Raw genomic sequence first — 17122 nt, 5'->3', positions numbered from 1 at the left:
GTGGAGGGTGCAGACAGGGGGTGGTGATAATCACTGGCCACAGAATTTGAGCCGGGCACAGAGGGTAGTGACACATGGTGGTGATGGACAGTAAAAAGTTGGTAGGACCCGCAGGTTGAAGGCCCTGTGAGATTCGAGGGTCCCTGGGGCCGGGGTGTTAGGTCCTTGGGAAATGGAGATCCGTGGGCAGAGTGTTGAAGCCTAGACTGTGGATGGGTCATGGTGCTGTTGAGATTTAATACTCTTTCAAAATAAACTCTGGGCAGGCCAAGAAAACACTTACACCCTGAACTGACCTGATTTTCTAGCTGTGCCTGTGGTAGCTTTGCCTGCTCAGATGTCTCCATCCCCTCCAATCAAGGCTCCCGATTTCCGGGTCCACCTTTCCCACCTGCCTTCTCTCCCAAACTCCAGAGCTGCCCGTGCCTACCCTGCTGGGCTCCACAAACTCGCCATCTTCCTGCAACCTGCTCTTGCCGCTGTTATGTCCTAGGGGTTATGTCCTAGGGGTGGCATCTTGGCTGCCCAAGGCAGGGCCTGTCTCCCACCACCACCCCAAATCCATCCAGTGCCCAGTTCCTTCTTCCTCCCACATCTCTCCATTGGGTGATGACCATGACATCCTCCAGAGAGGACCTCAGCCCAAGTGGTCTCACTGGTCTATACTCAACGGGCTGCTGGAGTGCCCTTTATACCACCCAAATTTGACCACATGACCTCCTTGCTTAAAACCTTTGAATGGTTCCTCCATGCTAGAATCCTTACCTGGGCACAGAAGGCCTGGTTATTAGTCATGGTTTTCCAGAGAAACAGAAGCAATAGGCTGTATATAGATGCACAGAAAGTGAGTTATCAGAAGAGATTGGCTCATGTGATTATGGAGATGAGAAGTCCCTTAATCTGCCATCTGCAAGAAAGAGGCCCAGGAAAGCCAGTGGTGTAGCTCCGCTTAAACCTAAAGGCCGGAGAGCCAGGAGAGCCAATGGTGTAAATTCCAGTCCAAGCCTGAAGGGCCAAGAACCAGTTGTGGTGCAGCGGGAGTCGATGTTCAAGGGCAGGAGAAGATGGATGGTCCAGCTCAAGCAGAGAGAGCAGAGTCTCCCTTCCTCTACCTTGTTCTACTCGGGCCCTCAACAGATCAGATAATGCCCACCCACTATGGTGAGGATGCTCTTCTTTCCTGAGTCTACTAATTCCAGTGCTAATTGACATACCTAGAAAGAATGTTTTCCCAGCTATCTGGACATCCTTAGCTCAGGCAAGTTAACAGATAAAATTAACCCTCACAGCTCCCACTCCCGACTCAACACCCAGGCCCTCCAAAGTCTACAGTCACCTGCACACATCTGAGTATGCTTCTCTCACACCAAGCTCAGCTGTTTGCCGATGGACTGTGACCCATTCTCTATTTTACAGTCTCACAATTAGTAGAAAATAAATATAGGATCTATTGAACAAAAGCATTGAACTTGAAGTTAGAGGACCCAGAATTTAAGTCCTCTGTGGTTTACTTGTTCAAGGCAATTCCCTTTCCCTTTCTGGGACTTAGTTTCCTGGATTATACAATGGGGCTGACTTCTAGCCTGCCTGTTGCACAGGTCAGTGATGAGGGTCAGGTGAAGCCTCAGGAAATGTGAAAGTCGCACGGAGGTCTGCCTTAGGTTGGGTTCCCAAGGGAACAGTCTCCAAAGTGGAGGTCTTCAAGTAGACGACTTACTTATTTGACTTATTGGCGTCAACATAGAAGGGGGGGTGAGGGAAGCAGAGTTGGGCAGAGGAGGGGCTGAGCTGTGATACAGTCATGACAGAGGCCCCAGCTGGTCCTGTGGGAGCTCCGTAGCTGGGGTGGCCCTAGAGTCAGTCCAAATTGAGGCAGAGGGGCCAGGTCTGCATTCCTCCCATCTATCAGTAATTGAATATGGGTTGCCTTTGAGGGAGAGTGTGACCCTGATCAAGGCTGCTTCTTTGGGCTGAGAGCAGCTCCCAGAAAGAGGCTCAGCCATCAGCAGCCAACACTCCCAACAGCTAAACCACTGGTCTAATCCTGGGAGCCTGGATGGCCCACCACAGCACCCACGAGCTGTGGTGCTTTATGGCTGTCAACAAGCCCCAGAACCAGTGGCAGGGATCCATGTTACACATTCAAAGTCTCTGACCCTGCCTTAATGACCTGCCTTCCTGCCCCCCACATTCCTATGCCCTGTCCTCACTCAGATCACTCCAGCCACACTTCACCCCTTCCTGTTCCTCAGATGCTCCATGCACAATCCTGTCTCTGGGCCTTCACCTCTGCTGTTCCCTCTGCCTGGAACACACTTCCTCCAGATACCAAAGGATTCATTTTCTTACTTCCTGCAGATACCGCATGACTCATTTTCTTACCTTCCTCTGGGTCTTTGCTCAAAGTCCCCTCAAAGAGAGACCTTCCCTGACCCCCTGGTATAAAAAAACCACCTTCCATCACTCTCTGTCCCCTTGCTTTAGTTTATTTTTCTCCCAGCATTTATCACTGCCTGTTACATATTTTTTGTTTTTCTATTGATTTTTTCTTCCACAAGAAGTTATGCCCCTCTAGGGGTGTGCCCCATGGGGATGGAGCAGGGGCGCCACCCACTCATGCCACAAGCTGTGTCTCCAGCCCAACCCTGTGATGGCAGCTTGCTCAGTGCTGCTGCTGAGTGGGTGACAACTCTGATGGTTACAACCTTTAGCCAAAATGCTGCCGACTCCTCTGGTCTTCGCTTGTCAGTCATTTAGCAGACCTGTGTCATGCGCCTTCTGGGTGCCAGGCCCCCAGGTGATTGGTGGGGAGGGATGTGGAGGCAGGTTCATACAGTCCCTTACAGGAAAGCAGCATTCATAAGCCAGGCTCAGAGCTGGCTATCACCAGAGGGGCTGTCACCAGACTCTGGCCTGGGGGCTCATTTGTTTGCCCAGCGGCCGCTGTGCCCGCCTGTACCTTGGCCTCAACATCCATCCTCCTAATTGTTACTCAGCCTCCCCTTTCTAAGTGAGGGTCCCCACTTTGGGGTGTTTCCCCTCTTCTGGTCTGCCTTGATCTCGGCCCCCTTCTGCTCTCAGAGCCCCCCATCCCATCTGTCACTGTGTTCCCTCCCCAGGCATTTGCACTCACCTTCCTCCAGCAGGTGGAGCAGGCTTTGTGCCAGAAGGCATGAGTTCACACCTCAGATCCACTACATCCTGGCTGTGTGACCCTCAGCAAATCACTCCGCTTGCTCTGAATCCTTGTGAAGCTTTCTGAATTTCCCTCCCCACCCCCAAACCAGAGGTGATACCACCCTTATGACACCTCCTATATTACTTTCTTTACCTCTATTGTGGCCCACACTGAGTGACAAAATTGCACAGTAGTGAGGAAGCAAATAGCTCTGGCTGTCATCCTAACTGGTCAACCTTGTCAGGGTGGGCACTACAGTACATCAGGTGCAGTCAGTCCTGGCCAGCCAGAGCACAGGCTTCATGCAGCCAGATCTGTCAGTTAGTTTTTCAAGAGAAATTATAAATGCAGATCTGCACCTGAAACCACCCACTTCAAAATATTGGCAACAAATTCCGTAATAATGATTTGAAGCTCACTGTGGGAACCAAATAAAATACATTGAAAGGTCTATTTGGCCCTGGGGCTACCAGCTTCTTATGGCTGCATGAGCATCAGAGTGTGGATTTGAATCCCAGCTCTGTTCCTTACTTCAACCTTGACCTTGGCCAGGTGCAGTCTCCTCTCTGTGCTTCAAGTCCCTCACCTGTGAAATGAATATGGTAATAGCTAACATTCTTTGAAAACTTCCTGGGTATCAGGTGCTATTCTTTCTATGCATTAATCTTTCTAACTTCACAGTAATCCAGTGAAGTGAGGACTCTTATTAGCCCAGAGTCTGAGAACTGTGTGTTAGTCCAGTCAGCCTGGCTCTAGAAATATCTCTGTTAACTGCTAGTCTGGCCAACTTTGTTGCAAGAATCAAGTAAGAGTCCTTACGAGACCCTTGTCACATTGCCCTGTGCAGTGTAAGCCTGCAGAGTTGACACACAGGGGCATCCTGCATGCATGGTCATTATGCATGCCCTTCTCCACTTGCCACCATGAACATGACAACTCCTCGAGGCTCGGGGTGTTCTACCTCTCTGATGCTCCCACCTCTCTGGGGCCTTCCAGGTTGGCTCAGTGATTTGAAGGGAAGTGAGAAAGATATTTGGTGGAGGGGTGCAGAGAGCCTTGCCATCCCCCTACTCCTGCACCCCTGCCCAGCCTGCAAATGCTAGCTTTGTAAGGGACACCAGAAGAACAGAAGGCACTGTCCCTGCCCAGGGGTCCATCAGGAGTCCAGTCCAAGGCAGGAAACAATTCGCAGAGAGCTGAGAAAAGCATGTCATTGTGCACATAAACGTGAGGTGCAGGAAAATGCAACTGGTTTATAGGGTCCTGTGTTTGGGGTTAATTTCTTTAAGAGTGCTCCAAAGACATCAGACACTGTGATTACCAGGATGGGCTTTCTTGTCTGCTTCTTATTACCCAGATGCCTGGTGGCCAGTGGAAGGCCATTAACTGCCTGTCTTTGATCCAGGAAGAGTTCTGCCAGTTCCCCCTCTTCCTGCCCTCCTCATCAGCCCACAGCTGCTTTCCAGGGCTTGGTGTCTATGAGCTCCTGGTGACTCCTCTTGTCTGTCTCCTTGTACAGAAATGGAAGCTCCACTCAAGGAGGCGCCGGGAGGCCCCAAAGACATCTCCAGGATGTAACTGCCCACCAGGTAAGCAGCCCTGCAAATAGGTGACCGTGGATGTTCCTAAGACTGAGACCAGAGGCTCTTCCTGGTGGCCATGCTCTAGCTACACCTCACTCAGGCCGTCACTTTTCATTTGAAAGACAGGAGTGACAATATCTGTGGTTGCCTTCCATCTACTCACAGATTGGCCTGCCTGCCCCGCATCCATCAGTCCACCCACCATTCATTTGTTCATAGAGTATTTTATGGGCCTGATACTCTTTGAACCAGGTTGTGGTGAAGTCAGATAAGATGATGGGCATGACTGTTTTGAAAGTTATGAAGTGCTATGCAGCGTCAAAGGGACCATCGGCCCCCCAGTGGGGGGCACCTTGCTTGCTGTGTTCATCATTGTGTCCCCAGCTTCCCAGGTATACTAAAATGTTTGCTACCTGAATGAATGACCCCATAATTGTAAGACCTTATTTTCTATAGCTAGCCGGATTAGGGCAATGTGTGTTCACTATATGGCCTCTAGGCTACATGCAACACACACATGCTTCCGTGCAAGGAATGAAGGCACAAGCCAAAGGTCGCAAGGTGATACTACGTAATACAGTGAACTGGTCTAATCTAGAACAAAAATCTGCTTTTGCCACTTACTAGCTCTGTATGGGCGGACCCCTGACCTCTTTATTCTAGTGCTTTCCTCTGTATCCTTGGGCCTGCTCCTCAACTGTGTCTATTCATCTGTGTAACAGCTGTGTACTAAGGACTTGCTGGGCACCATGCAATGTGTCGGGTTCAAGTGCATTGTCCACCATGAATGCAAATGATAAGTTACAGCTTATGAGAACTTTTCTAGGTACCTGTTATTGTTAAGCCATGAGAATGACAGACGAAGAAGTTTCACTGTTTCCCTGAGGAACTAGAATGCACTGTACCTCTTTAGAGGTGGGGAAGGAAGGCCTAAAGAAGAGTTGGGGGAGACAACGTATCACATTTAAGTAATGGCAGAGAGTTTTGGTCTGCTACTGGCCTCTGCCAGCTCAGCGTGCGGCCTCCTCGATACCCACAGTGGCAGGTGGCACTGGCAGGGTGCTCACTGGGCTCTCTGGCAGGCCCTCCTCTGGCCCCGGAAGCCGAGGGACCCAAGTAACCCTCACCCAGGTTCCCAAGCCAGGGAAGAGAGGCTGACAGATGTTAAGCATATGGGAAACAAGGGACCGCATCTGCTGGAGAGTGAATGGGCTGGGTGGGAGTCACAGTTCCGGGATGCTGCCCTGGGAGACAAGGAGACCATGAAAAGATTCAGCTGGACCCGGTGAGAAGAGGGTCATCCGGGTTAATTAAAAGGATGTCCAGAAGCCCTGGGAAGCTCCCTCCTTCCCTCTGGGCCCAGAAGATTGGGCCCGGGGGTCTGGGAAAGCTTTTGGGAGAGGAATGCCAAGATTAATGAGATGGGGTGGAGGCGAGGGTTGGGTGATGGGGCCTGGGCAGAGAGACTGTTCGCATCAGGGCTCATGGGACACCCCATGTTTCCAAGGATCATGTCTGTTGCCCTTATAACTCTTGGGCAATGACAACCAACTTTTGCTCAGCGTATAGAATGCTGGTCAAGGGCAGGATATTTGAAGCCACAGAAGATGTAGGTTTGAATTCCATCTCCAACATGGACCAGCCTTATGACCTTCAGAGAGTTATTTAACCTCCTTGTGCCTCAGTTGCCTTGTCTGAAAAACAGGGACAATAGACATCGGCAAGGTAGAGATTCCTTGAGATAATCCTGGGAACTACTTAGCATCTTCTCTGATTCCTAGTAAGCACGATTATTATTATTTTCTCAACTGCCTCTCGCACATCAAAGATGCAGAGAAATCCTTATCAAATGCCATGTCCTAGTGTTGGGGGCACATTTGTGGCCAGGCAGAGACTTGCCTTTCTCCCTTCCCTGCCTTATTGGGGAAAGCACATCAGTCGTCCGATGGCCTTCAAGTCCACCATCAGAGTGGGTGGCTCTCAATAGGCTTCAATATTGTGCCTCAGAAAGTCGGGCTCAGGTAGTCCTGGGAGGCTGGGAGCTGGGGAGGAATGTGGCAGGAGGGGAAGGACATGGAAGAGTGCTTCTCTTCTCCCTGCCTGCTGGGAGTGTGTGTGGAACCCACGGGTCCTGGGCAGTGAGGAAAAGACCATGAAGCAGCTCAGAGGGTCGGGGAGGACGAAACGCCATGGGGAGAAGAAAGGGCTTGACACTGGTCCTCTGCGGGGAGAGGACAGCAGCAGGGACGGAGTTGGCCAGGCATAGAGGAAGAGTGGGCAGGGGCTCCTGGAAGGGATACCCCTGCATGTTGAGAATTTCTAAGAAGGCAGTTTGGCCCAAAGCATACATCAGAGCCAGTGGGCAACGCCTGAAGAATTTAAAGAGAAGGCCCCAAACTCAGGCAAAATCAGAGGGGACTAAGATGCTGTTTCGGCCTTTCGTAACTGAGGCAGGGAACGACTGGAATGGCCACACGGAAGCATCGCACATCATGGAATCACAGCAAAATCTCCTAGGATGGGCTGGGTCCTGCTGGATCCCCTGCCCTGCCTCTCTCTGACTGACCTGAGGCTTCTCATGCCTTGGTACAGTAACCTCCTCAACACCAAACCCAACCTATTATAAATAATAGCAGTTACTGCCGATGTGTCCCACTTGAGCAACTACTATGTGCCAGGCACAGGACTGAGCACTTCATGTGCATTGGTAACCTTCCTCAAAATACTAAAAGTAGGTAGAAGGGAGTTCAGTTCCAACACTCTGGAATGTCTGAACAGCCTCAAATTCGCAAACAGAACATCACTGTGATTCTTGCCCTTACATCATGCATTTCCGATTATTTCCTGAGGGTCGGAGTTTATAAACCACTTTAAGGCTCCTGATCCTTGCAGAAGGACTCATACAATTGTCAAGTGCCACATACAAATTCAAAGCTTGATTCACTTTTGTCTTGCAGCACCTAATACTGTACCCCATACATAGTAGATGCCCTGTGAATGTTCAATAAATGAGTATCCGTAGTCATTGCTGATGACTGGCTGCTTCCTGGTGTTCTCCCTCTGCCATCTGATTGGTTTCAGACACCTCATCCCTCACCCCACCCCAAATCTTGCCTGATGCTGAATTCACTGCTATTGGGACAAAACAAACACACTCTTCCTGCCCACTGTGGTTGCTGAGATGGAAGCCTCGATCCTCAAACTGGTGCCTGCCCTCTGTGGCCAGCTAGGCCAAGCCGGAGTCCTGCGGTGGGTGTGTTCTTCCTTGTGGCAGCCTTGGGCCCCTGGGCGGCACCCAGAAGGCCTGGGACGCATAATCATGGACAGAAAACCTGCCTCTTTCCCTTTCTATCTGACCTTGCCAGCATCCTCCTGGGATCCTCCCTGTCCCAAAATAGCCATCTGCTGGCTGAGATCTGGCTGCATCCTGCTTCTGGGTTGCATGCACTGTTTGCCAGGGGAGTGATGGGCTTGCAGGCCTGAGAAGGATGCCAAAGGTCAACCCTCAGTTAGGAGGGTCATGGCTGCCAGACGTTCAGAGGAATAGGTGTGGGCCATTTGCGCAGCATATGGCCTGGTGGGACAGGAGAAGGGTCTTGGGAACAGATATACATACCATGAGACTTCCTAGGCCACTTGAGAAAAATACAAAGACCAAGGAAACTTTCCCATTCTCTGTCCCTTTTCTTATTAACAAATGAGGAGCAGGACATTATAGGTCTAGCCAGCAAGGAAGCAGCTACTTCAGGCCCGCCACACTGGGGCTGTGTGGGGCTGGCCTGTGTCAAGTCCAGGGTGGGGCAGGCAGTGTGAAGGATGACACGTTTTTGCACCCAGAGGGAAGAATGGCTAGCTCAGCTGCTGAAGGAAATCACTTCGCTGGCGGAGCCTCATCTCCAAGGGAAAGGGTAGGTCAGAGTCATGCTCTGACCGCCAGGCCAAAGGGCTTGGACTGCAGCAGTGGTGGCATGGGGGTGATGTGGTCAGGCTTGTGCACTAGCGCCATGACCAGCACTGCAGAGAGGATGGATGAAAGCAGAGAAGTCGCCTTCAGCCAGCCTAATGGGAGAGGCCACACCTGCCTTCTGGGTCAGTGTGCTGGTGAGGGGTGCAGGAAGTGCCCAGGAGCCAAAGGAGCTGGAGCTCTGGGAAAACTTCACCGAGGAGAGGCCTTAGAGGTTGTTCATAAGGAACAAATAAGCAAGTAGGAAGGCATATTGTTGAGGCATCATAGACTCCATATGCTGTCCACATAGACACCATAACAACAGACCCCCCAAATACAAGGACTTAGACAAGGCGGAGGTGGAGGTCTCCCTTCCTTAGCAGGCCAGGGCTGGGAGCTGGCTCTGCCGTCTTCATCTTGTGGCATGCTTCTCTGGCAGATGCTTCGGTTCTCGCCACCCCATGACCAGCATGAGAGGGGAATGGGACAAGTGGAGTATGTGCTCAAACCCTCAAGAGCAAAACTTGAAGAAAGAGACACAGATCACTTCTGCTCACAACCCATTGGCCAGAACTTAGTCACGTGGTTACCCCCAGATTCAAGGGAGGCCAGGCAATATTTTTCGTGGGTGGCGATATGCCCAGATAGAACTTTATTACGATGGTGGGTGGGAGAACAGATAACGAAGAACAACTAGCATACTGCACAGAGGACATTCCAGGCTGGCTGAGGGACTGTCATGGACAAAAACTTGGAGGAGCAAGAAAAAGGCAGTAAGTTTCGGGATGACATGCAGTTGAAGAAATCTGGAGCACAGAGCAGTAACGAGAAATGAGGGTGGGAGGAGATGTCAAGACTGCAAAGGGCCAGGCTGAGGCTGCCCGGCTCCCTCTGTCCAGTAGGAGGCAAATGATTTCATCCAGAGGGTGATTGATTGGTAATGGCTGCCTGATTGATTGGGGGGCTGTGCGGAGTCAGCTTCTGAGGCTGTATCCAGGTTCAGCAGAAAATGTGGTAATCGCTTATTGAGGTCTGCTCTGGATACAGGAGTGGTGGGGGAGCAGTGCCTCTGCCCTGGCTGTGCTGTCCTCACAGGAGATGATGTGGCATCAGAGAAGGTTTGGGGAGCAGGGATGTCACCTGATACAATTTGTATTCTAGAACAATAACTAGCAGTGATGTGGAGGCTGGCCTGGAGGGGAGAGCAGCCCCTTCCAGCAACGAGAGTCTGCGATCCTATGAATAGGGCTTTATTTTCTTATGAGCTGCTATTTACATTCGGGTTGTAATGGCCTCTCCAGGCTTGGTTGTTCTTCCACAGATGATGAGAGCTGATGCCCACACATCCTGAACCCTACTCTCTAGCTAGCCTTGCCGTATTTTCCCTGGCACCAGACTTTGCCCCCAACAGCCTCATGACATTTACATGGGCAGGACCTGTAGCCAGAGCTTTGGTCACAAACCAGGCTCCTCTTATCTCCCCTGTGCTGCAGCAGAGCAGACCCATAGCCCCCCTTCTTTGTGGTCCTTCTTATTTCAGACTTGATTTATTTCAGATCTCAGGAATCTGCAGACCAAAGCGTCCTTTGTTTCCATCAATGAAGAAAAGATTCAAGAGTTGATGGTTATTTTAGGGAGAATATTTAAACTAAAGGTATACTGTTTCAGGTAGCTCCAAAACCCTGCTTTATACGCAAATAATTGATGGGCTACTTCGGGGTCATTCTAGTTATTTCTTAAAGCAGATCCCCTGGGGCCAGCCTACTAAGAGATCCTACTGTTCGATTGCTGTTCTCGTCAATATTCAGACTCCCCCTTGTTCTGCAGCAGCCAGAGTGGTGTGCTTTCCCCTGCGATGTTAGCCTCAGTCCTCCCACCCCCGTCTCTTCCTCCTGACTTTGCAGCCCCACCGCATGTCCCATCTGGCCTTCCAGACACCCAGGTGCAAACCCACAATAGCAACATCAGTGCCCCCTTCGCCTTCACCCACTGCACTCCATCAGCCAGGTTCTGTCAACTCCACTCCTCTGCTCAAAAACCATCCATGGCTCTTCAGTGCTCATACCCCCTACCCCAAAGATAAGCCCACTTTGTCTCTCTAGCCTGATCTCTGACCAATCTTCCGCTGTCCTCCTTTTCTTTCAGTAAAACTGGGCTGCTCCCCTGTCGGACCTTACAGTGTCCCACTTGCACACAACTCATGCTATTCCGGTATCTTTGTTCTCAGTTTCTACCTAGTGAACTCTTGACCCCTCCATGTCAGCTACATCATCCCTGCAGTTCCTTCCATCCTCTCCTCCCCACTTGGCCTTGGCCATGAGTTCTGCTGTTTGATGAGTATGTTAACATAATGCCTCGTGTATGCTCGATGCACAATCCAGGCAAAACCACCCACTGGGATAAGTAATTTGTCCTAAAATGAGAAGTGCAAACAGACCAAGATGTATACACCTGCAGAGGTTTCTCCCTGGCTGCTAGCATTAACCATTTGCTTTAGATGGTGTAGGTGCTTGAGAGCAGCATGTAGTATGAGTCTCTTACACAGCAAGAGTAGCTTTTGCGGGTTTCCAGCCAGGGAGAGCCTTCCCACCTACAAACCACACTGGGCAGCTTCCTTGCCATCTCTGCCTGGATCCTCAAAGGGCCCACGATGAAAGCCAGCACCTTCCCCCCACCTGGCCCTTGCCAACATTCTCGACCTCTCCCAGCATCTAAGCCATGACCTGGGCATCAGGCTGAACACCACCATTTCCCTCACACCCTGTCAATCAGCAAGTCTCATTCATCCCACTCTGTCAATTTCCTCCACCTCCACCGTCATCACCCTTGTTCAGGCTGCTGCCACCCGACCTCCTCCAAACCCTTCTTTACACAGAAGCCAGAATGGCATTTTTAACATTGATGCATAACTCCAGTTAACCAAAGCACTTCAATACTTTCCATCACCCTTAGGATAAAGCCCTAAATCCCTAACACAGCTTGTTACCTGCCCTGACCCCCCACACCATGATTCCTTCTGCATTCCCAGTAGGCCCCCTGGCAGCACTGGTGCTGCTGGTTGTCTGACCACATTTGGAGTGACAGACTATGGCTGAAGCGAGCCCCGGCCGAGCCAGACAGAACGTTATGCTTTAGAAATCAGCCAGTCCATAAAGCTTGGACTCTTGGCTCCAAATGAAGGCCCTTCCCTGGCTGTTGCAGCCCCGTTTCAGGCAACTGGCCTGCTCCACAAGGAAGGTTGGCCATCACCTTGGAGAGGGCCCTGGGTTTAAGGAGCACCCCCGCCCCCCACAGCCGTAGCTCTCTATGCCCCTCATGGGGTGGAGGGTCAGGTAACTGGCGTGGGTGAGGCCAAGATGACCACAGCTGCTGGGAGACCAGGTGCTGTGCGGCTGCCAAAACGCTCCACCATCTGCCCCTGGAAGAGCCTTTTCTCTCAAGGCCCTCTGGCTCTGCGTTTCAGAAATGCCTGGGGAATTCTCCAAAGTTCATTTCTTCCCCATTTCCTCCCAAAAGCAATTCCAGATCCCCAGCCCTCCTGGACGCTGCTGATAATGTGTTTCTCCTAGATCCGCTCTGATAACACTGGGGTGGTCGGCTGAGATTTGTAGGGAAATAAAAATAAGGAAATGGAGGGTTCCGGAAAGGCCAGAAGAGCTCTGGACTGGGAATTCAGTCCCAGACCTTGAGGGACTCTGAGCAGATTGCTCTCCTCTCTCTGGGCTTTGGTTTCCTCGCTGATATAAAAAGGTGAATGACTGAAAAATCATTTGGCAGTATCTGGCAAAGAATCATGTCCAATAAAGCAGCTCCCTTCCTAGGCACTTCTCAGAGAAACACTCGTCTGTGCATAAAAGAAGAAGAGATGCTCACTGCAACACTATTGTAGTAAGAAAAAAGGAAAAGAAAAGAAAAGCCTAAATATTTGTCAGCAGGAGTGTGCAGAGATATGTTGTGCAGTATTAAATTGCAGTACTTTCATCAATGAAAATTCTCACACAGTAAACAGGATAAACGAGACCTTCAGACTCAGCAATTCCATGGCTGGATCTCCTCCTCTGGAGGGAAAAAAAGCAAATGACAAGAGAATATTTACAATATAAGGCATTTATCTAAAGTTAAAAATGTAAAGACAACATAATACAATCTTCAACAACTATATGCATAGATAGTAAACATGAAAAGAAATGCATGGAAATGGTAAACATCAAATTCAGCAGGGAGGAGGGACTGGGTAGAGACTGGGGTGCTTAGGGTGGTTCAGCTACATGGGTAGCTATTAGGCTGGGTGGTGGGTACGCCAGGTTCAGTACACATTTTTTGTAATAACTTTATTGTGATGTAATTCCCATGTACAATTGGTCGATTTAAAGTGTACAATTTGATGGGTTTTCTTACATTCACAGAGTTGTGCAACCATCACCACAATCAGTTCCAGGACATTTTATCGTCCCCAAAAAGAAACCCCATTCCTTTTAGCAGCCATCCTCCATTTTTGCCCGCCCTCCCACCTCCAGCCCCAGGCAAGCGTTAATCTACTCTCCATCTTTATGGATTTAGCATAATGTTTTCAAGGTTTATCCATCTTGTAGCGTGTATCAGTACTTCATTCCTTTTTATTGCCAAATAATACGTTATATTGCTTTTAAACCTCTCTGAATGTCTGAAATATTTCAAGATAAAACATCTTTAAATCATAGAGTTAATGAACAGATGTTGTTGAATTAGGGGATGTTGAAGGAATCCTTCATGTCTGCCTCTGTACCTAATTGGCAGTCTTCACCAGCAAGGATGTATCATTGCTTGCTGCCTAAATCCCATGTGAGTGCACCCTCGGCCACCTGTGGGCTGACAGCAATGGTTCTAACCCTGCCAGGACCCAGATCCAGGGGGTCAAGCCCTGCTCAGCTGGACTCCGACACCTGACCCCCTCTGTGGTGCTCTGAAGCACCCTTGCTCTTCCTCTGCCCGTGCTCAGTGTCACTTCCTCTGAGATGCCTCCCTTGAATCTCCCAGACACAGCTGGGGGCCCTTTTTCTCAGTTCCTAGAGCTAGAAAACTAACTCACCATGGGGTGGCTATTTGGTCCCCTGGTGAGAGAGCAGCAGCCAGGCTTACAGCCCTGCAAGCTTCTTAAGCTTCTGAGCATCAGTCCTCACTCTAGGAAAATGAAGATGTTGGTGCTTGCCTGATAGACTCAAGGTGATAGGGAGATAAGTTATGTACGAAATTTTTCAGGGGTGGTGAAGGATTTGCTTTATGCCTCTGACTCACTCACTGGACACGAAGATTGTCCTGGGCAAGAGCTGTGCTGTCTGCAGGAAGGAGCAATGGACTGGCTTCAGGAGTTGAAATACCCACTGCCCTGGGAGAGGCAGGCTAACCCAGCAGTTACAGATGTGGGCTCTGACTTCCCAGTAAATCCCAGTAGTCTCAGTTCTACTCCTTATTAGTCATGGTACAGTGGATGGGTGACTCTCTTGACCTCATGTAAAATGGGAATGACAGCACCTACCTTATTGGACTGATGGGTTCAATGTGGGGCCCGACACACACTTGGCTGGAAACGATTGTTAGTTGCCATGATGATGGTGATGATGACATGAGTGGAAAAGGGCTTCGGGTGACATGGGGCTATAAGGAGAGGTCATAGTCTTTGCCCAGTTGCATTCAGCCATGTGAGGTCCCGAAGGCAATGCCACGCTTGCCACTGAATGCAAGGAGGTAATGTGGTATGGCTGCTCAAAGCGTTGGCCTACTCCTACTTCCCTGATCCGCCCTGTGGAAGGCTAGGCCCTTCCAACACTATGAAAAACGCTGGATGTTCTATTTATGAGACACTGTGCTAAGGCACTGCAAGAGATGGGCGAAAGGTATACCCGCCCTTAAGGACGTGATGTGGGATTTGTCGCAGGTTTAGGGGCCTTAGTTGGAATCCCAGCTCTCTGTCTAGCTCTCCAGCACTGCAAAAGCCACCTACTCCCTCTGAGTTTTCACTTGCTCATCTCTCACATGTAAATAAGGATCTTACAGGGTTATTATGAAAGTTCTTGGTCAACCATGGAGATACAAATGGAGGATATTTGGCCGACCTTGTGGCACAATGGTAGTTCATCTGACTCCAGATGGAGGATATTATGGGAGGGGAGTTGGACTGGTGCACAATCCAGTTATTTTGTAGAAGGTAGACCTTGTTGAGTGCTGTGGGATATAAATAAAGGGCTGTGGACAGGGCAGGGGAAGGGTAAATTACAAGTGCAGCTGACCATTGATTCCTTGGAGGGGACACTGGAACTTGCTGGTGATACTTGGTGTTGGAGGGCCTTGGAACCCCCAGTTTATGAAGAAGGACTCACCCTCCTTCACCCCACTCCATCCAGCCACCATGCAGAGCAGGAGCTTCTGGAGAGCGGGACTTGCCTTAAAGGCTGTGTTTGTGCCCCTTCTCCAGACAGAATCAGGGATCCTCTCTCCGCATCCTGAGAGGGAATGGGCTACATTCGTAGCAGCTGTAGTTGGGTTGGAAGTGATTCTGGATTTTGCAGGAAATCCAGTGTCCGAGGAACTCTCCAGGGACAGTCAGTAGGAGAACATGGGGCAACTGCAAGTGCCTCAAAGGTATACCGCAGCACGCGCTGCCTGGTCACCTCTCCCTGTCTGCCAGGCTGCCTGTCTCAGAGAGACCAGTGGAGGAGACCTGGGGAAGAAAGACACCATCCTGTTCCAGCTCCCAGGGATGTCATTCACTCCCACAATGATTCCATGTGTTTGTATCACACTCTCACCCATCAGAAGCCTTTCCCTTAGCACCTGCCCTGTGAGGGTGGAAACTGCAGCCAGAGGAGTTGAGTGAAAAAGGACTGCACTTCTGGGCAGTTACAATAACTGGAAGTTACAATAACTAGATTGAGCACCCCCACCTCTCCGCTCCTCATCTTAGCCCAGGCCAGGAATCAGCGGCCAGACTTCTGGACTGGCTATGTGCTCTTTAGGGCTCCAGGATGAACATGGACTACATCAACAAGCAGCCTGGATCCACCTGTGGGTAGATGGCTGCTCCAGGCCCTGTGTTCAGTGCCGTGGGGTGCAAGGTGATCAGGCACAGTTCCTCGGTCCAGGGCTGGGCAAGTGCTAAACAGAAGCACAGGCATCTTATTTGGAAAATGCAAGAAAAGGAGTGACTACTCCTGAAGGGAGGAATCAGAAAAGGCTGCATGGAAGAAGTGGCATTTGAAGGAATCCCTGAATGGCAAGTAAGATTTCAGTAAATGAGAATGTACATAAGGACATTTTAAAACAATGAAACAACATAATAAAGAATAGAGACCTGAACAACTGTGTTTTTTCCACACACACCCCCACACCCCACACCCCACACCCCACTCTGGGAAATGAGGAATGGTCTGGAGTGGTTGTAGTAAGCTCACGTGGAGGGATGGAGTAGGAGGTACGGCTGGAAAGAAAAGTTGGGGGTTGGGGAGACAGACCGTGGAGGGAGTTGGACACCACCCTGAAAGCCAGCTTCTATTTGGTGGGTAGCAGGAAACCGCGGAAGGTTTCTCAGAGGGATGTGATGTATCCAGCTGTGTATAGCTCAGTGTAGAGGGGGAATTAGGGGCAGGAGAGAAGCTGGGAATGGGCAGCAATGGTCTCTAAGGCAGCAGTCCCCAATCTTTTTGGCACCAGTGGCCAGTTTTTCCATGTATGGGGATAGGGGGATGACTTCAGTGGGCAGCAATGATCTCTCTAAGGCAGCAGTCCCCAATCTTTTTGGCACCAGGGGCCAGTTTTTCCATGTATGGGGATAGGGGCATGACTTCAGGATGAAATTGTTCCACCTCAGATCAGCAGACATTAGTTCAATTCTCACAAGGAACCCGCAACCTAGATCCCTCGCATGCGCAGTCTGCAATAGGGTTTGGGGTCCTATGAGAATCTATTGCCACCGCTGACCTCCTGCTGTGAGGCCTGGTTCTTTACAGGTCACAGTCCAGTCCTGATCTATGGCCCAGCGCTTGGGGACCCCCGCTCTAAGAGAAGACACAGAGCAGCAGAGGAAGCAGGTGAGGGGAGTAACGAGAGGGAGGTTGCAGAGGTAACATTAGCAAGTTCTAGCTACCTACTAGGGGTGGGCCAAGGAGGGGTTGAGGCAATTATGAGCCTCTGAGCCCAGGTAACTAATAATAACCATGGCATATATTCAGCAGATGACCTTGGACCTTGTGCTTTAAATACAGTATCACTTACATTCTGATCAAGCACCCTGTGATGTAAGTCTCTGGCTATCCGCATTTCAAAAATGAAGAAACTGAGGCTCAGAGATGTTTAGGGTTTGCTTGAGGTCCATGGCTAAGGGACAGAGGCAGGACTTGAACCCAGGACTTTCAATGCCAGCACCTTTGCCCTCCGGACAAG

At 50.4% G+C, this 17122-nt stretch overlaps 1 protein-coding gene across 6 annotated transcripts in view; it reads left to right on the top strand.

Moving 5' to 3' along the window:
* The window catches only part of COL13A1 (collagen type XIII alpha 1 chain), a 156156-nt gene that overhangs the window by 15597 nt on the left and 123437 nt on the right, over positions 1-17122 (top strand). For all 6 annotated transcript variants that reach the window (XM_063727362.1, XM_063727364.1, XM_063727361.1 and 3 more), the window contains exon 2: positions 4698-4767. In XM_063727362.1, coding sequence (XP_063583432.1) covers positions 4698-4767 — 70 coding nt within the window. The remainder of the gene's footprint in view (positions 1-4697; positions 4768-17122) is intronic.

The sequence above is a fragment of the Pongo abelii genome, chromosome 8 (assembly GCF_028885655.2).
Source record: "Pongo abelii isolate AG06213 chromosome 8, NHGRI_mPonAbe1-v2.0_pri, whole genome shotgun sequence".
Lineage (NCBI taxonomy): Eukaryota > Metazoa > Chordata > Mammalia > Primates > Hominidae > Pongo > Pongo abelii.
This window is presented reverse-complemented; position numbering and strand designations above follow the sequence as displayed.